The sequence below is a fragment of the Phyllopteryx taeniolatus genome, chromosome 14, assembly GCF_024500385.1.
Source record: "Phyllopteryx taeniolatus isolate TA_2022b chromosome 14, UOR_Ptae_1.2, whole genome shotgun sequence".
NCBI lineage: Eukaryota > Metazoa > Chordata > Actinopteri > Syngnathiformes > Syngnathidae > Phyllopteryx > Phyllopteryx taeniolatus.
This window is the reverse complement of record NC_084515.1, coordinates 3,512,867-3,537,235: the sequence shown is the minus strand read 5'-3', so window position 1 is coordinate 3,537,235 and position 24,369 is coordinate 3,512,867. Positions and strand designations below refer to the sequence as shown.

Genomic DNA, 24,369 nt, shown 5'->3' with positions numbered 1-24,369 from the left:
GCTGGAGTGTAAACAGTGTTAGGTCATTGGCTGCAGCATTCGTCGCAAGTGGTGTGTTGCTGATGTTTCTATAATTGGACTGGAAGACACAAGAACAAGAAAAACACAGGGAAGCAAAAGACAAGATGTCCAAAAACATTTTAGACTAGAGAAGCAAGAAGTATGTTTATCACATCAGCCAAAAACTGCCATAGAATGTGGTCATTGAATACTGAAAGGAAAAGAAGACAAGATTTTTATTGATTTTTATTTTTTATTTTTTTATTCCTGTGTCTTTGTACACATTAAACCACTTGTCTGGTCACATGATACAATATTTTGAAAAGTATGTCCATCCATCCATCCATCCATCCATTTCCTTTTACCGCTTATCCTCACGAGGGTCGCGGGTGTGCTGGAGCCTATCTCAGCTATCTACGGGCAGGAGGCAGGGTACACTCTGAACCGGTCGCCAGCCAATTGCAGGGCACATAGAAACAAACATTCGCACTCACATTCACACCTACGGGCATTTTAGAGTCTCCAATCAACCTACCACGCATGTTTTTGGGATGTGGGAGGAAACCAGAGTGCCCGGAGAAAACCCACACAGGCACAGGGAGAACATGCAAACTCGACACAGGCGGGGCCGGGGATTGAATCCCGGTCCTCAGAACTGTGACTTAGACGCTCTAACTAGTCGGCCATCGTGCTGCCCACACATTCAAACGCATGTTATATAGGAGTCAGCACACAGGTGCCTCTGATCAACACCAAATGTAGTTCAGCTGTTCTAGTAAGCTTTTCCTGTCATTATTTTTGCTATCAAGCGGACGGCTGAAGATATTGTGCTAACACTGACTGCTATCTCAAACTGTTTGTAATTCCTTCCACTTTGTCTGAGGCTCCAGTTCCAGCTGAAGAATAACAACCCCAAAGCATGCTGCTGCTGTCACTGCCATGCTTGACTGTCAGCCTGGTGTTCTGTAGAGAACACCAGGCTGTTCCGGAGAAAACCCACCCAGGCACGGGGAGAACATGCAAACTCCACACAGGCGGGGCCAGGGATTGAATCCCGGTCCTCAGGTAGGTCCTGGTGCCTACCTATAGGCCCTGAAATTTAGTTCGATGTCCTCATCCTGTTTTTGTTGTTGTTGTTGTTGTTTGTTTTTTAGGGGTTTGTTTGTGTGGACAAAGCCCCAGAAAACACAATGGAATAAAAAAAAAAAAATTCATTATTTATTAATAACTTTTGTAATAATTCATTTACCAACTATAGCAGGGGTGTCAAACTCATTTGTGTCCCGTGCTACATTGTAGTTATGGTTTCTCTCAGAGGGCCGTTAAGATTTTGAAATCATATAAATATTGAATCACCTTATATTATTACATAGACAACAAATTGAGGGTAATACTATTCCCACAATGCAATGTGGATTTTATAAATTTTTAAAAATCTTTTTGCAATAATTAATGTCGTTATTGTTACGTTAAATGTCATTGTCATTTCTGTGTATGTGGTTCTTGAAAAGTATACATTTATTTTCTTGGTCAATTCCGCTACCACAGCATGCCCAGCAGGGCGTGAATGAATGAATTACGAGCAGTAATGGAGTGGGATACATCGACTTAATATTAAAGCTACAAAGCTACGAAGTATTGGTTTTCTGTGCTTTTGTCAAAGTAGCAAGTCTTTTCAAGTCAATGGGTTCAAGTCCAAGTGAAGTCATGAGTCACTGCTGTTCAAGTCCAAGTCGAGTTGCAAGTCTTTTAACATATTGTTGAGTCAAAATTCATGACTTGAGTCTGACATGAGTCCAACTCATGTGACTCGAGTCCACACCTCTGGTTATTATTCTATTCTCGAGAGTCAATTAAAATGTTCTACCGTGAGATCAAGTCCAGATATGCATCATATGGTAGTGTGAGCAAAAAAATTAAAAAATTCCAAAATAATTTTGGATACCATCCATTCATCCATTTTCTGTACCGCTAATCCTGTTCAGGGTTTGGGAGGAGCTGCTTTTGGGAGAAAGGTGTTCCTTCAGGTCTCATTGTCAATCATTTGTGGCGAAAAATTGCATATGAATTACATTCTGCCAATGCCTTGACAGTCATCATCTTAAACAGTCATCGATCCAATCGCAAGTTTGGAAAATAAACATCTCTGTTAGAGAAGTGATGAGAAAAGATGTATGACCCATTTGTCCGACGATTTCCTCTCACTAGTCCTTCATCCCGAGCCCTGTGGCCGTCGATGAGAAGCATCAATATCACTGACACACGTTTGAGACTGAGCGAGCCCAAACAAATACTGGCAAAATGTGCACTTGTGCTCTGCACTGTATGTGTGCATCCATATATGATTTCAAGCCACATTAGTGTTGTTGTCAAAATTGGATTGTTATTTTTTTCAACCTCTGTGGATGACAACATGATGTAAAAACACAAAGTAGAGAGAGATTAAGTCAATCGCTGTTGAGATCTTGATTGATTGATTGATTGATTGAGATCTTGGGGTCTTATAAAATAAAAACAGCAGTGACATGGAGGAATGTGAAATAGGGAACATTAACGACAATGACAATAATAGATTAATTCAGTCAATCAATCAATCAACAATTAATAATTTCGATACAGATTTGGAGAAACTATTGCTCATTAAAAAATATTATCTGTCCAATCTGACAAAAAAAGGATACAAAGTGTATTTTTCCAATTGCTATCACCAGCTTATTTAGCATATTTTGTCATGTTGATTTCCATCCATCCATCCATTTTCTGAGCCGCTTCTCCTCACTAGGGTCGCGGGAGTGCCGGAGCCTATCCCAGCTACCATCGGGCAGGAGGCGGGGTACACCCTGAACCAGTTGCCAGCCAATCGCAGGGCACACATAAACAAACAACCATTCGCACTCACATTCACACCTACGGGCAATTTAGAGTCTTCAATTAACCTCGCATGCATGTTTTGGGGATGTGGGAGGAAACCAGAGTGCCCGGAGAAAACCCACGCAGGCACAGGGAGAACATGCAAAACTCCACACAGGCGGGGCCGGGGATTGAACCCCGGTCCTCAGAACTGTGAGGCAGATGCTCTAACCAGTCGGGACATGTTGATTTGTTTTCCTCAATTCGGATTATCCTGTCAGAATTCATCTTGCAGCCAACTGTGATTGTGTGAGATTTTTTTATTATTATTATTATTATTATTATTATTATTATTATTATTATTATTATTATTATTATTATTATTATTATTATTATTATTATTATTATTATTCAAAACAGGTATTATACAGTGGGACAAGCCGAACCGCGAATAGCGCGAACACCCTACACACAAATAAGCGGGGCTTTCTCTGGACATCCAGATTTAAAAAAAAAAAAAAAAAAAGTGGGGTTTTGCAGGAATAACGGATGGTAGGTTCCAGAAAAACTACAAGTAAGCGGGGGTTTCAGCGAATGAGTGGGATATGTTAAATAAAACATCAACAAGGGAGGAGTTCCAGAAATAAAGGGAAATAAGTTCTGAAGCAAATTCACAAATAGATGAATTTGCAAAATGCCGGGTCCACTACATAGTATGTTTTTTAAATGTTCAATTTTACTCATGTAAAGGATTTGAATCCGGTCTTCTACTTTTACTAAATGATCTTTTGAAACATCTGTACTTCTCCTGAAGTACAGTGTCTTCTATCCACTGACAAGAATGAAATACACTCATCAACTCTCCACAGAGTAATTAACGATAATGAGTGACAATTATTGCAGAGGACCGTCGTGACAGCACAGCGCACAACAACTAACTGTGCGATTTCGGATGCATCGCCACACCCAGACGTGTATTTGTCAATGGCAGGCCTAAAGGTTGAGTATGTGACTTGTTGTTGCGAATATGCTGGAGTTTATATGGCCTGCATGATGAATAGCCGGTGTCAGGTGTTACCATGGGAATGATTACTTGGAAGCAGCCGAGGCATTATAAGCATTCAGGATTTCTAGAAAGCCATCAAACACTTGGCAGGCCATTTATTTCCAATACACAGGTACTTTCAGGCGATACCAATCTGTCTGCTTGGGTGTGTTTGTTTTCTTTTTCACGATGCAGACAAAAGCGGCATCACAGTCAAACAGTTGGCCTTCCTATTTAATTATGAACCGGCGCTGACACAGATTGCTGTTGTTTCTGTTGATCCCGGCACGAGACACGACTTTCTCGCTTGGATGTCGAGGCGAGAAAGTCTTATTGTTCCTTGTCGCTCTTCATCATTTTCAAGCAGACTGTAAAAAGCGCTCCGCATCCCGAGACGAGTCCCCAAAGCCAGAAGGCCTTGTTGTAAACACGCCCCACGGGCCGCAACAAAAGAGGCCCCCTTCAAAAGTTTGAGTGGCAGCCTGGGCAGCGAGATCTTCCTCAATGGCCCTCACTGATACTTTGCACATTTTGCAATGACGGGAGTTAAGATGGGATGCGCCAGTCCCTTTGCTTTTCTTTTCTTTTCTTTGTTGATCTGGGACATCTGTTCTGAAAACCATGGCATCACACTCCCGCACCCACCGTGTTGACTGAAAAGCTTAGTCAAGACTCTCTCTTCCTGCTCCCCCTTCCCTGTCTACATCCTTTGGCCCTCCCTAGTAGGGATTTGTGATTCACACTGGGATGAAGGGGGTCTAAACCCCTCAATCTCAGCAGCAAACATACTAATGCATAATCTTTTTTCTTGTTCTTTTTTTCCCCTTCTTTTTTCAACCAAGCTATTCAAATGCATGCAAACGATGCCTGTCTTTTCACCCAGAGCCTATTGCGCTGCGCCTTTGAAACTCAGCCTGTCACGTGTGCGCTTTCAGATGCTTTGTAGTTGATTTTTTTTTCATTTCTGATTGTCACAGTGGCTTTTGATTTCGGCACTAGAGCAAGGAAAGGTTTAACGGTTTGAGGTATATAGTTATTACCTGTCCTGATGAACAAGGGGTGGATTGAGTGATTGCGTGGACATTTATTTCTACATTTTATTGCATTCTGAAAAACCATGTACCGCTGTTGAGTAAAGAGAAGGAAAACATCTTTAAATCCTACCTAGATTATTTTATCTGATTTTAGTTTAGTTTAATTCACTAGATGGAGACTTTCTAAATTATAAATAAATTATATATAAAATGTAAATTATATGACTAGCCTAGACTTGTAGTGTGCAATATGTTTTTTTTTCTTTCCCACAATAGTGTTGTAAGCGTGACTCTTTCCATATGAACTAGTAGTATTAATTTATTCAGTTATGATGACATTGTTTAGCATAACCAAAAGGCCTACTTGTTTTTTTTCTATTTATCTTTAACTTTTAGATTTTACTCTCAACTTGGTAATATAATGTTGGGTTCACAAAAGTTGTCTAATTGACCTACTGGATACAGATTCCAATACATCTCTGTTCTGTTCAAAATCTTCTAAAAACAGGTTGACATGAGCACTTTATTCAACTCTCATTGTCCAACCAATCAACTCAATCTTTGGACCTAACGGAGACTTCTGTAGCGAGTCTCCTTCGATCCGGGAAAACGTTTTGCATCAAGACAGAGCATGTGCAGACAGAGCGCAGCCCGACACCATTCCGATTCACGGTTTCCCTGATGAAAATTTACTTCTGATTGGTTTGGCAAAAGGAAATATTCCACCTGTGTGAATGCGAATGAAATTCTATTTGGATCAGGCCCACTGATACTGATTGAGGTATTTGCATGGAGCGTTTTCATTCGGTTTGGGCTTCTAACCCAATTCAAGTCGGAATACACGGACCCATGTAAACCAGGTTAGTGTCCAAGTCATAAGACCCAAGTCTTCTCTAACCTTTAACCTCTGCCCTAGCAGCAGAATGAGGGATGGTGGCGCTTTGTCTGCTCGTCTAGGCGCACGCCGCCCTTCATACCCAGCAGACTAGTGACCCCCTTGAATCGATGAGCACAGCCTCAGGCGCATTTAAAATTCATCAAAGCTGAGGAGCATCATCCTCCTCCTCCTCCTCCTCATCATCATCATCATCAGCATACATATGGCAGACTGGGAAGCTAGCGAGCACAAAGCGCACTGTCATGCTAATCGTCAGCCACTGAGACACTAAAGGCTCTCGTGAGGGAAACAAATTGGGAGACACGTAGGTATAAGAGCCTGTTTTCCTTTCTGATACATTTTAATTAAAAGGGAAGCAGTCTGTGAGGAGAGGAAAAAGATCTCAATACTTAAAGGACCGGAGCTGCATAGTTCTGGATTATCTTTAACAAGATTATCATGAAATGGTTACAAGAAATGGCAAGTGTAGTCCTTTTATGTGGGTGAAAAGGGGAAATTATTCATAAATTTGGATTTTAGGAGGAAATTAACAGATTTTCCCCTGCAGTATGTCTTCTAAGTGTATAATTAGAGTAAGGAAAATTACACATAAGCTTTGTTGTATTACGTAAACAGTATAGATGAGATACCTCTTTCTATGGGTGAGTTATTTTCTGGACCTACTCGTGATAGGTGAAAATCGACAATATAGAGAGGCCATAAATTACAAAAAACAACAACTTTTTTTGCGTGTGTTTAAGCCTTAAAATACCTCTCCCCCAAATGTGCAACCATATAATGTATACAACATACTGTATGTATGTAATAATAATGGGATAAAAACATATAGTTTAAGCCTTAAAATACCCCTCCCACAGGCTGTAATCACATTGAAATGTATTTAACACACACATTGTAAAGGTATTTGAAAGTAAGCATAATAATAATTAAATTAGTTTAACAGATAATTTGCAATATCACAGGACTCGTGTAGGGCTCAGCTGGTTTTCTCATATAATGTATGAGGAGTTTGGTTGTTGACCTGCTAAATGGGTAAAGTGCTTGGAGGTAACTTCTGTTGTGAATAGGAGCTACATAAATAAAAATGACTTGACTTGGTTGCATTTCGGTGCCCAGGAATTATGTTGAAGTCAGTTGAAGAGCTTCATTTAGATAAAGGTAGTACTTTGTCCGCAATTTGTGTCATCCATAGGCAATTGCAATCCAGTATAAACCATTTTGCGGTCGTCCGTTTTCGCAATTCTATGCTGGGCTCCGTCCCTATCCCCCACAAATACTGAGAGTTCACTGTATGCCACGTTTACGTTTGTGGGATATTGAAGCCCCCTCTACTTTCTTTTGTTGTGGTACATGTAATCTAATGCTGTAAAAATATAGGAATTATGTAAAAAAAAAAAAAAAAAAAATCAGTTGGTGACTGAATAGTCAATGCTTAAAAGAAACCAATGGAAATTGGATTGCATTGAAGGAAGATTGTGATTAAAAACATGTCTTTCATAGATTTTCATCATCCTCACATGTTCAGTCTCATCATTCTGTAGCTTTTTCTCTGTATGCCCTATTTGCTACATTTGCCACCTTCCCATCAGTTTTACATATAAATTGTTGCTGAAAAGACTTTGATTTCCGTTTGTTCTTGCAATGTCGAGATGCAAAAATTCCTCCACAAAAGAGCCAGTGTACCGGATGGTTCAAAGCCTGATATTTTTTGTCTCTCCTCACAGTTTTTGGCTTAGCGCTGCACACGCCTCATCCTTAAAGAGGGTAGTTTTCCATTGATGAGATGGCACAGGCGGCTTTAGCGCAGGCAGCAGCAAATCACTACTCCGTTAAAAGACCCTGATGCGTTGCAAACGCTCCTGCCAAGCCCCGCCTCGCTCCAAATCTGCCTGCTTGCAGACCCCTTGTAATTGGAGACATTAAACTTGTTTTGGACAGGGTACCGAATGAATGTTTTGAGCTCGGATGAGAACTGACTGGTGCATTCAGCAAGCCAGTACACAAGTAGCTCAAGCTAAATCTGACAAATTACTACCAGCAGATTTGTGTGAGTTAGTGCGGGCTACACAAACGTGTGTATTGTGTGCATTTGGAAGTGCCTTTGCAGTGTGCCTTCCTATTTTGTTTCGGCTTTGGTTTGCAGGCAACTGAGCTACTGTTAATCCAGCATTAATCTCCAGGGTCTGAGTGGTGGTGACATAGGCTTTTGGGCATGAACTATAAACTGGCAGGTCACTGAAAAAAAACATCTGTCACGCCGCCATCCCGTCATCCTCTCAAGCCTTCCGTCCTCCCAGCGTGCTCATTAAAATCTGTGCGATCTGCACTACCTTAATGAGACGATTCCTTTTTGCAGCCGTTTTGCATCATCTCTCGGATGCGGTGGCAGGAAATATTACAAAGCCATTTCTGCTGAGATGGAGGGAATGTTTTCTCTGGTGAGCAGTGAGCCAGACACTTCAAATGTTTAATGGTAGACAGGACACACAATTTTAATGTTTAATCGTGGTGTCAGATCTCAGACACAATGGAAAATACTGAGCAAATATATATATTTCATTTTCTATGGACCAATAAGAGTGGAACTGGAGAATTTTCTAAGGCACTCTGATATCTTCAAAGATAAAAACAGCATTAAGATTTTGGTCTCTTGACATGATTTGATAAGTAAGTTGCCTACTTTTCTTCTTTTTTTGTTGTTGTCCTGTTCGGCTGTTAGGTCAAGCAGAATGGAAGATCTGCATCCCTTTTATGCCTGAACAGTTTTATTGTGTTACAGTGGAATTTTTAAGCTTCAGCTGTGGTTTCTTAGTATTATAATTGAAGTTTATTGAGAATCAGAGTCGAACAGAACAAAGTTTGTAGAGGGGAGAGAGAAACGAAGACAAAAGACAAAGCACTAATTGTAAACAGGATGAAAAAAGTAAGTCATTACATCATCTACAGCAATGAAACATTAAATATGAGTGTTGCATGGGGCTGTAGTGCTACAGTCCTTGTGAGGGAAGGACAGGACAGACAGGACAGGGAAACAGCACAGACGTGCTGAAACCCGGTCCGACACCCACACCCTCCCGACCCCATACCAGTCCCCCAGGAACCCTTTGATATGTATATGTGCCCAGGTGTGATTAGTGAGAAAATATATACAATGAGAGGTGTGAGTGTGTGCTCAGTGAGTGATTAAGAGGCATGGCTCTCGCAGGTCGGGCAACCACCAATGAAGAGAGCCGTCCCACCCAGACCCGCAGCAACAACCCCACGCCCCTACCACACACACCCCCGCCAGCACCCACTACCCGCCCCTGAGCGTGGGAGGTGGATACCCCGCACCAAACCCGACAGGGCCAAAAACCCCACAGCAGGCCCCACAGCCTGTAGGGGTCCACCCGGCTCCCCCATGGGAAGAGAAAGAGGCAACCGCAGCGGGACGCAAGGAACGGAGAGAAGAGGAGGAAGCAGGCCCGAGGAGCAACAGAGGGGAGCGACAGAGGGGCCCCACCGCTCCCCCCACCAGCAGCCAGAGCCTGGGAACCCAGGTAGGCGCCAGCTGGTACCGCCACAGCACCCACGGAACATGGGCGGGTCACCCCAGTGGCCCCCCCCACCCCCGAGATCGGGAAGGAGTGAAAAAAGTCCGGCCCCCACAGACACCGGAACCGCAAACACAGGGACAAGAGAAGAACATCCCTACTCCATGCATATGTCCTGTCGCCATGCAAACCGATCTAAAATGTGTGGGAAAATAAAAATAAATAAATAAATAGAATAATAATAAAACAACAACAACAACCTCGACAACAAAGAATACAAAATTCAAAAGTTTACTTTCTACTTACGAAGATAGTCTTGTTATTGTCAAATGGCACCCTAAATCGCCTACTTTTCATTCCCTCCCCCGTCCCCCATCGGATACATTACAGATTATGAATGCGTACTGAACAAACCCATTTGTAATAATTAATTCCCTCACCCAATGAGAATCGATAAGGAATCGGCTCGATAAGCAGTATCGACAATGGAATCGGAATCACTAAATTCCTGTCAATTCTCATCCTTAGTTGCGACCGAGCAAGATTGTGTGGCCTGATTTATGACTTGCTTAAGCCAAGTAATGATGTAACTTGCTTGATTTTTCCGACAGTAACTTGGAACTTAGTCCCAAGCTCTGACAACTCGGTGTTGTTGATGTTGTTTGGCAGTGTATGCGTCCCACGAGGGCAGTGCAGCTATTTAGCCAACATCTGAAGAACACAATACTAGCTGTCCCCTATTTGTAGGCTGTTTGTAAAGAGGCTGTCGTATGAGCAGCCAGTCCAGATGATTAGGCAAGACCCACCCAACCACCCCCACCCAATACACACGCACAAACTGACAGATGATCTTCTTCCCAGTTGATAAAAACCGGTGGTGACAGCTTGGCTCACCTGCTCTGGGCTTTGAGTTCTGGCTGACGGATTAAAGCAGAACAACACCGACAGCCATAATATGTTTTTCTCCTTGAAGCTTCTCCAGTAATACATCCCCCAATTCAGTCACGTGATGTCATTATTCGGCGCTTTTAATTTTAATTCATCTTAAAAACCTCACGAGTCCATCCCAAACTGCTGTGATATTCCGACTGTGGAGGTAAAACATATTTGCTATTCCTTCTTTTCATCCCTCGGCCAGATGAGACCCGGAACATACTGGAAAATCAAAGAGAATACCAGAAATCTGTTTAATAATTTATTTGCATATGATTATCGTAAAAATATTGAAGGAGAAATGGGTATTTTTCTTCTAGTTTTCTGGAATTTTTTTTGTACTGCTGTATATCTAACACACCTTGAATTGCACAGGAAAAAGTCTGCCCTTACAGACGTATGTTTTCTTCTTCTTTCATTGTGACATATAGTTTCAGATATGTAATGACCGTTACACTTTAACTTCTGCCATTGTTTGCTCCTCAACAACAAACAAACAAGCATGTAAACAAAGGTCACACAGAGGCCAAAGTCAAGTCAGAAAGCTTGAAATACTGATTGATCTAAAGAGTAACTGTACGTATATACAGGCAGTCATTTATTTAAATAGAAACTGCACTGGACGATGGTCAGGAAAAATGGACCAATAAGCAATCGGTTTTCAATCCACGTTTGTAGGTCAGTTCAATATTATGGTCATAATGCTTTCATCTTTTTAACTCAACCTGTGACACGTTTGCCAAAGTGAGATGTACAATTCACAGGCGTCGTTCATTACAATGCAAAAAATGTTAAAAAAAAGTTGAATAGCAGAAATGTCTCCAAGTTGTCCTTTCAATGGTTTTGTCTGCATTTATTCTGGTCTGATCACTGGAAGAAAAAAAACATACACACACACACACACGCACACACACACACACACACACACACAAGCATTGTAATAAAAACGTTGAGCCCCAGGTAAAAAAAAAGAAAAAAAAAAAAGCACAAATACAGGTCATCAGTCATAAATTAGCATTCAAAACAATGCGTATATGTTTTCGAATAAGAAAAACACGGACCTTAAAGTCCATAGCAAATGCCACCAAAGCAACATATAATGTGGAAGGTTCCACTTTGGCATGCACGTGACGGACGTGTCCCGCACAGTGTCATTTGCAACCCTCCTTCTGTGAGGACAGACCGCGTGAAGACTTGGATGCTTTGTACACAGTTAAAACATGGAATTCTCCCAGTACATGTGTGGAAGACAGTATACAGGAGGAAGTGGATTTACCTGTAAGTTTTTCCCCTCAAAAAAAGTAAAGGAAGAGAGAGAACTTAGTTGGTTACAAAAAAATACAAAAAAGTTTTAAAAATCTGTGTATCTGTTTTTTTTTTCCATTTTCAGCTGTCAGTCAAGAATAAAAAAAATATGAAAAAGTGATTCATGATTTTATTATTTGTTTTTTTTAATGTAACACAAATAATGGAAAAATTACAGATTTAAAACAAATCTATTTTAGACATGCAAAATACGAAATTGAAAAAATGTGCCATAGGACAGAATTTGATGGTAATATTTAATTGCTCTTGTTTACATTACCCGGAATTCTGGTAATAACCATTAGTAAAAAGTTAACTTGTTAGACACACAATGATTGAAATGAAGATGAATATATAAAAGTGATTCGCGCTTCGTTTCTTTCAGCAATTAAAAATTGTCCATGCTACAATACGAGGTGTATGTCAGAAAGGTTACAGGACTGGTGTTGCGAAGATATATTGTAAACCCAAACTATGAGTTTTCCCCTTCTATGTGGGCCAGACCATCAGGGAGCACATTTACAAAAAGATCCTGCAGCGATTGCGTCAGTCAGTGTGCGAGAAGAGTTGAGTGGTGGCAGGACAGGACCAGCTAGCTCGCGAGCTAACAGACTTCCGGGGCTTCACTTGACCGGTGGACGGGCGCCGGGCTTGTCTGCAGCATCACATCCTACCAGATCCATTTTTGGGGCGCAGGCATAGCTAACTAACTGCATACTGCAGTGGTAGAGATGTTCTTACTCGCCATTGTCGGCCTTTTCACGCCGTGACAACGAGGCGTTCTAAAGCGGCCACGGCACCGCAAACACCCTGTGCACATGCTGGCTGTCACAAACTATTTTTTCCTCTCACTCTTTTGCCTTCTCTCCATGAGCGGTGTGTACTCACGGCCGACAACAAGGCGCTCTATTTCGGCCATGCCGGTGGACTAGCCGAAGGGACGATGTATTTTGAAGATGTAACTGCATGTCGCAATTTCATCGGATAACCACTGATGCGAATGGAGGTGCTCAAGTTTTTATATAGTTGAGAGGGGGCACACACGCTAAAAGGTCATGTGCGCACCCTGGCACCATTTTAGCCACGCCCCCAAAATCAGGAAGACTGAAATGGTGAAGAACAGTTTAACGCTCTAGCATCACAATGCAGTCCTACATAGTTTCCAGCAATTATCTTTAAACATGTAGAGACAAATCTCTTCATTCCGTTTGAAGGGTCTTTAAATATTAAAATCTAATTCAGTCTTGTGGACTGTTTTCCAATTTCACGTTTTTGATTGGATCCTAAAATTGAGTTTGTTAGATTCTGTAAAGTTTCTCTTTTTTTTGTGTGTGTTAGAAAAGAAAACAAGTAACAAAATAATTTCTCACTTTTCCATGTTTTGTTCTTTGATGGCCAATTGTAAATGGAAAAAACGAATGATCCACAGATTTAAAAAAAAAAGACATCTACAACAGCTGTCTTTAAAACTTGGCACTGTCGGATCCTTCGCGAGACCCTCATTCTAGTTTGTGTGAGGAGAAGCCCAACTGGCTCCCAACCAGCAGAAAACACATGCAGACATGCAAACACAACCTGAGAGGGCCCATAAGAAGTTTGGCTTTCTGTCAACAGTCACAAAACCACATATGAAGAACACGCACACGCACACGCACACAGACCGCAACGGAACGTTCTCTTTTAACGCAAAGTCTCCGAGCGCTCGCACAAAGTAATCCGAGTGGTCCTTCCTGTGCAGCGGGAGCTTCCCTCTTTTTTTTCTCTTCTTTATTTTACATAGGGCTCTTTACGTCAGAGTTTTCTAGGTAGTTTATTTAGGGCCTTCCTTCTCCTCGGGGTTGCTTTTGCGGCAGCTCACACTCTGATGGGGAGAGTTTGGCTCATTTGCTGCCGCACGATTTCCTCGCTGCTGTCCGGACTTTTCCTGTTGTGTCCCGGCAGCGTTCCTCCGAGCCTCAGCAGGTCCCTGTCGGCACAAGTCGCACTGATTCAGCAGCAGGTCAAAAGACACATCGCGGTACAGCCACATTTCCAACCAGCGCTGCAGTTCAGTATGCTTTTTTTCCAGTGTTTCCACTGTCCCAAATTATTTGACCCATACCATCCCAATTTTTAGCACCTGCTCATTGGAGTGCGGTACAATTCGCTAGTTTCCCAACATATTTTGAGTGAAGGCATATATTTTATGTTTGAAAAATCTTACAAAAAGTATCACAAAAAGTATATATATTGAAAAAATTAGGAAGTGTGTTGGTAGTGATTTAATAATTAACTGGTCTACCTGTCACTATACATCGATTGCATAAACAAAGATTCCTTATTTTTACTAAATAAATACAGTGGCACCTTGACTCCCAACTGAAATGAAATGCCATTAATCCATTTCACCCCCCTACTAACAAAAAAGTAAAAAAAAATTTAATAGGCTGAACAAGTGGTTATTTTATTTTATTTTAACATTTGACATTTTTTAACCAGGAAAGCCTCATTGAGATTAAAAATCTCCTTTACAAAAGTATCCTGGTCCAGAACAAGTAGTCGTGGAACACAAACAACACACAAACAAACATAACCAATACAAAATGCCCCCCAAAAAAAGGCATATCACCATATCCAGTGAAATCTCAAAAAGATCAGCCATCAAAGCATTTTGCATCTGTGTTATGGAGCTGCTGTCCAGCAGTTAGTTCAGTGTTAGCGTCCCTTGCAGGCACCTTGTAATTGTGTTCATTTTGTGGGTTTGACTGTTTGTCCTGATAAAACAATAAATAACAATAGTGCCAAAAGCTTAATTTAGTTAGTTTAATTCACAAAGTGAAACTCATGTTACATTATTTTAATCAATGACAGCTTAATTTATTTGGCGATTTAAAAAAATTGTTTTTTAGCAAATTGAATTAGCGCTTGAACGTGATAATGCGATGGTGTTGTTGATTATGGTGCGCAATGGTACATGATAAAAATATTAGATATAACACCAACTTAAACAATGCTATGTTTGGGAACACAAGCAAGATGGCAATTTTGGGGATTTCCTGAAAAGTAGGGATTTGGGAGATGCGAGGATTCCGCCCGACAGTAACGATATGTAGGTATGCGCTTAAAAAAGAAATAGTGGTAATTTATTGCAATTTCATTTTCCAGACCCCCAAGTTAGGACTAGGGATCCCAGTTTAAGAGCCACTTGGCGAGACGCCTTCCAGATTGCGTTGCCTTCCATATCCTTTCTCTCTGGAGTTTATCAAGCCGACCATCGTTACAATCACGCTCTGACAACACAACGTGTTCTCCTCCTCCTCTTCTTCCTACTATCTCTTGCTGTTGCATACAGATGAGGCCATAAATTAATCATTGGGATGTCATCAGCACACAGTGACACGTAGCATAACATGCGTACACGCTCGTCTCACACACAATTCTCTCCTGTTGCCCCAAGACGGCACTGGGCGCGCACGCTCCCTGATGCATTAAAAAGCTCATTAGCAAGCTAATTAAACACATTCCTCTCTTTTAGCTTCTCCTCAATCTCCCTTATTACTCACACTTCATCACCGCCTGCTTTTCCACATCAGCGGCCCTGGCTGCTGTCTGTCCTATCGCCGACATTCCAGCATCTCGCCAAGTATTGGGGGAATTAAACCGAGGTCAGCGACTACATTTCCACACACAATTAGCTCCAGTGAGCCCAAATCCTGGCATATCGCTTGCCCTTGGAGGCTGCGGTGCTCGAGTGAAGCCGTGAGCCGAGGAGCTGGCACACGACCTGGATACGGGATGTGAGATTCTTACCTTTTGTGCCCGTCGGAAGCGGGATAGCATTACAAACCCAGAGACAGACAATGTGTCTTTTATTTATTGTACAGTGATACGTTACACACCCAACACACAAATACTACAAATACTAAAGTATGTACAATAATTACAGTTTATGAAACCAGTTTATTTCTTTAAATTCTCTTTTGTTCTCTTTTATTATGTTTTCATAAATTACAGTGCTATTTCTCTTTTTGGTCACGGGACAAATTAAACTTGTAAGTCAAGCATGAAATGAATAGAAAATACAGCATTTATTGTAGTGTCTGTCTGTTAGATATGTGCCTTTTAGAGGTGGCGCCATGAGAAAATCTGCAAATGAGTGTCTGGGTGTGAGATGTGGCTGACAGCAACTTCACCTACACAAAACAACTTTCTACCTTTTTTGGGTGTTAACCCCCAACAGTTTGCTGTATCAATTATTGTAACATCTATGTTCTGTTAGCCCATTATTTTCATCCGTCCATTTTCTTCCGCTTATCATAGGTCGGGTTGCGGGGGCAGTAGCTTTAGCAGGAAAGCCTAGACTTCCCTCGAGCCAGCCACTTCATCCAGCTCTTCCGGAGGGATCCCAAGGCGTTCCCAGGCCAGCCAGGAGAATATAGTCTCTCCAGCGTGTCCTGGGTCGTCCCCGGAGTCTCCTCCCGGTGGGACATGCCCGGAACACCTCACCAGGGAGGCGCCCGGGAGGCATCCTAATCAGATGCCATAGCCACCTCATCTAGCTCCTCTCAATGCGGAGGTCCAGCGGCTCTACTCTGAGCCGATTTATAAGGGAGAGCCCGGACACCCTAGGGAGGAAACTCGTTTCAGCCCCTTGCATCCGGGATCTTGTTATTTTGGTCATGACCCACAAGCAAGTCTTTCTCCATGGCCTCACCCAACTCCTCCCACGCTGGCTTGGCAAGCCGGTCCACATCAACTGCCTCAGGAGTCCTACAGGCAAAAAAGGCCCAATAGGACTCCTTCTGCAGCTTGACGGCATCCCTCACTGCTGGTGTCCACCAATGGGTTCGGTGGTTGTCCTTATGACAGGCACCGACCACCTTACGGCCACAGCTCTGGTTAGCCACCTCAGCAATGGAGGCGCGGAACATGATCCACTTGGATTCAATGTCCCCCGCCTTCCCCGGAACGTGGGTGAAGTGGGAGTTGAAACTCCTGACAGGGGATTCTGCAAGACATTCCCAGCAGACACTAACAATAGGTTTGGGCCTGCCAGGTTGCACCGGGATCTTCCCCCACCATCGGAGCCAACTCACCACCAGGTGGTGATCAGTTGACAGCTCCGCCCCTCTCTTCACCCGAGTGTCCAAGACATGCGGCCGCAAGTCCGACGACACGACCACAAAGTTGATCATCGAACTGTGACCTAGGTGCCCTGGTGCCAAGTGCACGTGTGGACACCCTTATGCCTGAACAAGGTGTTCATTAATGACAGTCTGTGATGAGCACAGAAATCCAATAACAGAACACCAGTCAGGTTCTTACTGTCATTGACCACGTGAGCTTTGAAGTCCCCCAGCAGAAAGATGGAGTCCCCAGCGTGAGCACTCTCGAGCACCCCCTCCAAGGACTCCAAAAAGGGTGGGTACTCTGAACTGCTGTTTGGTGCATAGGCACAAACAACAGTCTGGATCCGTCCCCCCACCCAAAGCCGGAGGGAGGCTACCCTCTTGTCCACCGGGGTGAACCCCATTGTACAGAGGCCGAGCCGGGGGGGTATAAGTATACCCACACCTGCTCGGGGCCTCTCACCATGGGCAACTTCAGAGTGGAAGAGAGTCCAACCCCTCTCGAGAGGACTGGTACCAGAGCCCAAGCCGTGTGTGGAGGCGAGCCCAACTATATCTAGTCGGAACCTCTCGACCGCACACACCAGCTCGGGCTCCTTTCCTGTCAGAGAGGTGACATTCTACGTCCCTAGATCCAGCTTCTGGAGCCGGGGATCAGATCGGCAAGGTCTCTGGCTTCGGTCACCGCCCAGCTCACAATGCACCCGAACCCTATGGCCACCGCTTGGCTACCACAATAGCAGGGATTCCTGTGACAGACAGAAAGATATGTTCCTCAATCAAATCTGTGAAATAGCGTAGGTGTGAAAAATGAACCGCCGCATAGCAGGGGAACACTCTACATCATTAGATAGGCAAGGATGCCGCATCTACACCAGCGGACAGCATCCCGACAACCGGGTGCCTGCCCAACAATTTCTATACAAACACAGCTCAGACTCAGACTCAGTCGCATTCAATGCGCTCGAAGTTGGAAGAACAAATGATCACCAGGCGCACCAGCGCCTATGAATAAGTTAACAGTTCACAGAGGAGTATCCGCGGCAGAGGCACACGTCTATCTGGCACCAAAAGCCTTCCAGATCTGAGAGCGAAAGAGGGCTTCTCTCAAAAAAAGCTGAAAGCAGACAAACCCTACAAGAAGGAATCTTGTTTGCCTCTTTGCAAGCCCGCCATATTTGTCTTTAGCAAGACATCTTATTCCAACAACCCCCGGGGCAGAGTCATCTCTCTCCGAGAACGAGGCTTCATCCTTCGCTTCACAGCTGTCGCATACAATAGAGGGCACAATTTCACACGGGGTGAAAGACCACATCCTGCATCTTCCTTTTGTTTTTCTTTGCCGAGCTCTGCTTCTGTTGTGGTGTGGAAAAACTGAGAGCTTTAAACGCTCATTATCAGTGGCGGGAAGTAACAATGCTTTGTTACTTTATTTAAGCAGATTTTTCAAGTATCTGTCCTTTACTTGAGTATTTATTTTTCTGACAATTTTTTATTTTTACACCTGACATTTGAAAAGAAATACTATACTTTCTACTCCTTACTTTGTCAAAACAGGCTTGTTACTTTTTTTTTTAAACCTCTGCATATGACGACATGACAAAAAATACAAATACAGAAAGGTAAAGTCAACCGGGGTTGAAGGCTTTCTTGATTGATTGAAATCTTGTGGACTAATAAGTCGCAACGTGAACCAACGATGATGTAAAAGATTTGGGAACCAACTGCAAATCTTGGCCGAGAAAGTCTGCTGTTACAATCTAGACTGATAAGTGCTCATTATCAAATCATCGAACCCGATTCTTTGACTTGGGTGGGCAGTCACGTGACCAAAACACACAGTTGGATTTCACACCCATCTAAGAGTGAAAAAGGCTCCCTTCTCTCTACAGTCACCCCCAGTGAGTTGGTGCACAGCAGGTAGCTGGCTCAAAGCTGTGTGTTCACAGAATCCTTTCACTTTAATACAACTACAACACTGTAAAAAAAAAAAAAAAAAAAAAAAAAAAAAATCACAAAAAGTATATAGCCTATATATATACTGAAATAATGATGAGCTTGTCTCGATTTAACTCATAAATTGACTCACTCGGGACCAGGTTTACTTAAGGTTTGCCTGACAAAAATGGCCGTACACTTGTTTGCTAATGCAAATAGATGAGGAAGCTGATCTATGACCGGGGCACACCCAATTGCATCTGCCAAATTCCCTGCACAGTTCATTTTACACATTCTGGGAGGAGGATAAGCAAATAGATGAATTTAGCAAGTGCAATCTGATATGTAAAACCTGAGACTAATTGCAATGGCTGATTTTACGACTTTTAATACCGTGTCTGAAAGGCAGCCGCAAACAGGCAAAATGAGAGGAGGCAGGGAGAACATTTCTGCTTGTGTAAACATTTTAGAAATGCCAGAAATAAAAATTATTTCGAGAGCAATACAATTTTGGAGCTTCACTGCTGGGAGTAAGTCAAATTTGTTTCCAGTGAGGGTTGGACTCCGTCAAGGCTGCCTTTTGTCACTGATTCTGTTTATTACCTTTACGGACAGAATTTCCAGGTGCAGCCGAGGTGTTGAGGAGGTCCGGTTTGGTGACCTCGGCAATGCGTCTCTGCCTTTTTTTTTTAGACAAGGTAGATGATCTGTTTTTTTTTTTGGCTTCATCAGGTTGTGATCTTCAACTCTCATTGGAGCAGTTCGCAGCCCAGTATGATGTGGTTAGGATGTTAAATGGTGAATGGACTGCACTTATATAGCGTTTTATCTACACCATCACAGTGCCCAAAGCGCTTTACAAAGCCTCACATTCACCCATTCACACATACATTCATACACTAATGGGCGACTGCTCCATGCAAGGCAATGCAGGCCTACTGAGAGCAAATTAGGGTTCAGTGTCTTGCCCAAGGATACTTCGACATGCAGACAGTCAGAGCTATCCAGCTATCCTTCGGTCACATGATGAGAATCAACACCTCCAAATCTGAGACCAATGTACTAATTGCCCTCTCCCGGTGGAGAATGAGATCCCAAGTTGAGGAGTTAAAGTATTTTGGGGTCTTGTTCACGAGTGAGGAAAGAATGGAGCGGGAGCTCGACAGGCGGATCATTGCAGCGTCTGCAGTGATGCGGATTTTGTATCGGTCTGTCGTGGTGAAGGAGGAGCTGAGCTGAAAGGTGAAGCGTTCAATTTACTGGTCGATCTACGTTCCTACCCTCACCTATGGATAGAGTTGTGGGTAGTGACCGAAAGAACAAGATTGCGAATACAAGTGGCTGAGATGAGTTTTCTCCAAAGGGTGTCCGGGCTGTCTGTTAGCGATAGGATGAGAAGTTCGGTCATTCAGGAGGGGTCAGAGTCGAGCCACTGCTCCTCCGCATCGAGAGGAGCCAGATGAGGTGGCTCAGGCATCTGGTTAGGATGCCCCCTGGACGCCTCCCAGGTGAGGTGTTCTGTGTAGGCCCCACTAGGAGGAGGCCCATGAGACGCTGGAGAGACTATGTCGCCCGATTGGCCTGGAAACACCTTGGGATCCCCCAGAATAGTTGGACGAAGTGGCTGGAGAAAGGGAAGTCTGGGCTTCCCTGCTTAAGCTGCTACCCCTGTGACCTCTCACCTCGGATAAGAGGACGTATATGGATGGATGATCAAAGGGCTGACTCAGAGTCAGTCGCAAGAAGGAGTCATGCCATATCGCTTAAGATAAAACTCCTTTCAACTTGACATTTCAATGTCAATTCAGGGCTCTGTGACAATTGGTGCTGTCCTCTCTCAGATCACTTTTATGGGTGTGCTGTATTAGGTTTAAAATGAAATTTTAGGCAGCATGTGCACATCAGAATCAGAGTCCTCTTTATTTTGCCAAGTATGTCAAAAACACAAGGAATTTTGTCTCAGTTGGCGCCACTCTAGTACAACAATAGACAGCCATCCATTTTCTACTGCTAATAGACAGCCATTTTGACAAAAAAATACTTTTAAGAAATAAAAACACACTACGGAGAGTGACTTAGCCTCTAGCAATTTATTGGCAAGAGGGAAGAAGCTGTTGGAATTTCTGCTGGCTTTATTTTGGATTGATTGATAGTGCCTCCCTGAAGAAGGGAGCTGAGGTGGTGACCAGGATGTGGCGGGTCCATGAGGATTTTGCATGCTCTTGTCTTAGGTCTGGCAGCGTCCAAGCCCTCAAAGGTGGGTATGGAGGTACAGACGATTTTTCCGGTTGTCCTGATTGTTCGTTGCAGTTGGAGTTTGTCCTTTTTTGTGGCAGCACCAAACCAGACTGTGATGGATGAACACAGGACTGATTCGATGACTGCTGTGTAGAACTGCCTCAGTAGCCAGTAGCAGGCCGTGCTTCCTCAGAAGCTGCAGGAAGTATATCCTTTGCTGGGCCCTTTTGAGGATGGAGTTGATGTTGGTCTCCCACTTCAGATCCTAAAAGACATTCCCAGGAACTTGAATGTCTCGACGGTTGACACAGGGGAGTTGGACAGCATAAGGGGCAGCTGTGGCGTAGGATGTTTCCTGAAGTCCACGATCATCTTTACAGTCTCGAGCATGTTCAGCTCCAGGTTGTGTTGTTCGCGCCAAAGCTCCAGCCGCTCCACTTCCTGTTGCTACGCAGACATGTCACTGTCTTAGATGATGCCAATGACTGTGGTGTCATCTGCAAACTTCAGGACTTTGACAGCCGGGTGCGTTGAGGTACAGTCGTTCATGTAGAGAGAGAAGAGTAGCGGAGCGACTACACATCCTTGGGGTGCTCCGGTGCTGATGGTGCCATGTATGCATACATGCATTTCACATGCACTCAAGGAGACTTAAATCAAACATACATGGCTTTTTTACGGTTGTTGGCTTTCCTAAATCATCAGAGCTACAGATTTAGGGCCAACCCCAATTCTACCCCTTAGCCCTTCCCCTTTGTCTTTCCGTTTCCCCTTAGCCCTTCAAACGAGGGGTAAATGGCCCTCAGAATCGGGACGACACATCGTCACCCCTCAACCCCTGTTGGCTGTGTCGTAGGCAGATGAGACAATTGTTTACATTTGCTAGATGCTGTCTTGTATCAAATGAATTTTAGCAATATTATAAAATGTTTTTTTTTTTAATTCAAATGTGTCTGTTTGTGCAGTTTCTAAAGATGACTGGTATTTTACAGTTGTTTATAATAAATGCTTCCTCCCAAAAGAATACATACAATGCATACATTTCTATATTTCATCTTTATCTACTCTAAAAACAAATTTTTATAGAAGGAACATTTTGACAAACTTTATGACCTAACGTCGGCCAATAAATAACACCAACAACAACCATGACAAAACACATAAGCACACATTTGTAAGCACACACAAAAAAGAAACATTCTCAAACAAACACAATAATGTTTGTTTGCCTCTTCCCCTAACACTTCCAATTCCATCACTTTAAACTTCATTTCGCGGTAACCGATGCTCGCCGAAATGTTCCATGGTTAAATGGTTTTCTGACCTGTTAAGTAAAATTGGATAATTTCCCACGGCACACCTGATGATCTCTCAAGGCAAATTCCCATTTCACTTAACCTCCCTCCCAAAAAAAACATATATCTATCTATTTTTCTGTCAGATTTCACAATAAGTACTGTAAATACATTTGTGAGTAAATTAAGACCAGAGCAACATTATTTCAGTATACACTGTCTACTTTTCTATTTTGACTATTTTTGTTTGGTGGTGTGCTGTGAGATTTGTGTAATGAAAAATATGTGCCTTAGCTCAGTGAAGGTTGGGAAACACTGAGACGGTGTATCAAGCAAACAGACCTCTATGTGTTATTTGCCTTGATTTGAAAAATAACTTACAAAACGGGGGGGGGGGAAATCAAAACATCTATAATGTGTGCGTCCAAACCCTGCCTGTTGTTGAAGACCAAATCATGCACGATAACGATTTGTTCATTTACAGACAGTTCAGTGTAATATAGTCTATAAACACAGCTGGTGAAAGATTGCCAATGTTGTCTCATAATATTATTAGCAACATGTTTCCTATTTTTATTAGCCAGCAGTTCAAGCCAGTTTCTCTCAAACTGAGGATCCTGGGGGTAAACGACCCATACCTGGAGGGTCAGCAAAATAATTTGCAAAAAATTATTATTTTGTATCATTAAAAAAAAACGAGCGCATGCCTGCATATGAGTACCAAACGTACTAAACCAATTATTCTTCCCTATCTTAGCTTGGGGCCGACTAAAAATGCTGCTATGATTGTGACGTATCATCGCATACTGTAAATCTGTCATCCCTGAATGAATCAAGTTTTATTTTTCTACTTAAGAACAAAAAGCTTATTGTTACATTTAAAGACGAAAGCTCGTGTCCACTCACCCTGAGTACGTGCTGGTCACAACTTTGAGGCTGCCGGCGTTGCGCAGCAGCTTGTCCAGCGTGTTGACGATACGTGAGAACTTGGGCCGCAGGTTGCGCTCCTTCATCCAACACTCCAACATGAGCTGGTGCAGCACCATGGGACAGTCCATGGGTGGGGGAAGCCTGTAGTCCTGCTCTACTGCAGTCATCACCTGAAGGATAGGATAGATACAGAAAACATAAGAGCGTAAATAAGTACGAAGGGTGCGTTGGAAATAATCTATACATTCCAGAATTAACAGCACTTTCTATATGAATTCCATTTTTGTTTGTTCTTTGTGTGCAGCTTCTTGTCTTCTGATTTTGATGTTTTTTTAGATGAGCTAACGAATATCATCTATGTAGCGGTGTTATACGCCTTCAGATATTTGAACACAAATGGAGCGGCAACACGTGTAGACAAACAATATAACAATACTCACAGGCATATATTCTTTATCCTCTGCAAAACAGAACGAATATTATTCCAGCTTCCTGAGGCACTTAGGCGTTGTGAAACTCTTATTCGTTTGTGTCTGCGTGACTTTATTATACTGCCCCAAGTGGCCAAGTCGCACACATCAGAATGTGCTGCAATTAATTAATCATGATGCACAAACAGTTTAACGCTTTATATTCTATTTAATTATTTTATTACTATATATTTTTACAAAGTACAATAATATAGAGTTCTATTTCCTTTATTAAAAAACAGATTACAAAATTGTTTATTGTTCTTGGGGTGGCTGGAACGGATTATTAGCCTTTCTATTCATTTCAATGGGGAAAGATGATTTGAGATACGAAGATTTAAAATTCCAAGCGTGATCATGGAATGAACAAAACCCATACCTCAAGGCACCACTGTATTTCATTTTAGTTGTGAATTTCATTTCAGTTCAATAATGAATAATGAACGATTTTTGTTGTCTGTCTGATTTATAACAGCTGTTGAAAATCAAATCAGAATTGAAAAAAAAAAATCACATCAAATATTTCTTTTTCAACAAACTCACCCCTGACATACAACACTATGGTTTGTGATGATATGAATATGAAATAAACAATTATATGGGATCTCTGTTTAATATTTCCTCATTTGAAGGATATTTTGTTTTTTCCACGTATAGGTTGGTGAGAAGCTACAATGTCAAACCAAGTGTCCTCCCTACATTTGGGAGCTAAATTTAACAGAGAAATCCAATTTAACGTGTTACATTCTATCAAATCTTTTCAGATAAGGTTGTAATTTGCTGTGGGATCTT

General features: G+C 42.6%; 1 protein-coding gene across 1 annotated transcript in view; it reads right to left on the bottom strand.

Moving 5' to 3' along the window:
• Window positions 1-10,542: 10,542 nt before the first annotated feature.
• ephb3a (eph receptor B3a) overlaps window positions 10,543-24,369 on the bottom strand; it is a 67,921-nt gene continuing 54,094 nt past the window's right edge. Inside the window, exons 14-15 of the mRNA XM_061798002.1 lie at window positions 23,084-23,277; window positions 10,543-13,564 (exon numbers count right to left, since the gene is read on the bottom strand). Coding sequence (XP_061653986.1) covers window positions 13,453-13,564; window positions 23,084-23,277 — 306 coding nt within the window. The 3' untranslated portion in view covers window positions 10,543-13,452. The remainder of the gene's footprint in view (window positions 13,565-23,083; window positions 23,278-24,369) is intronic.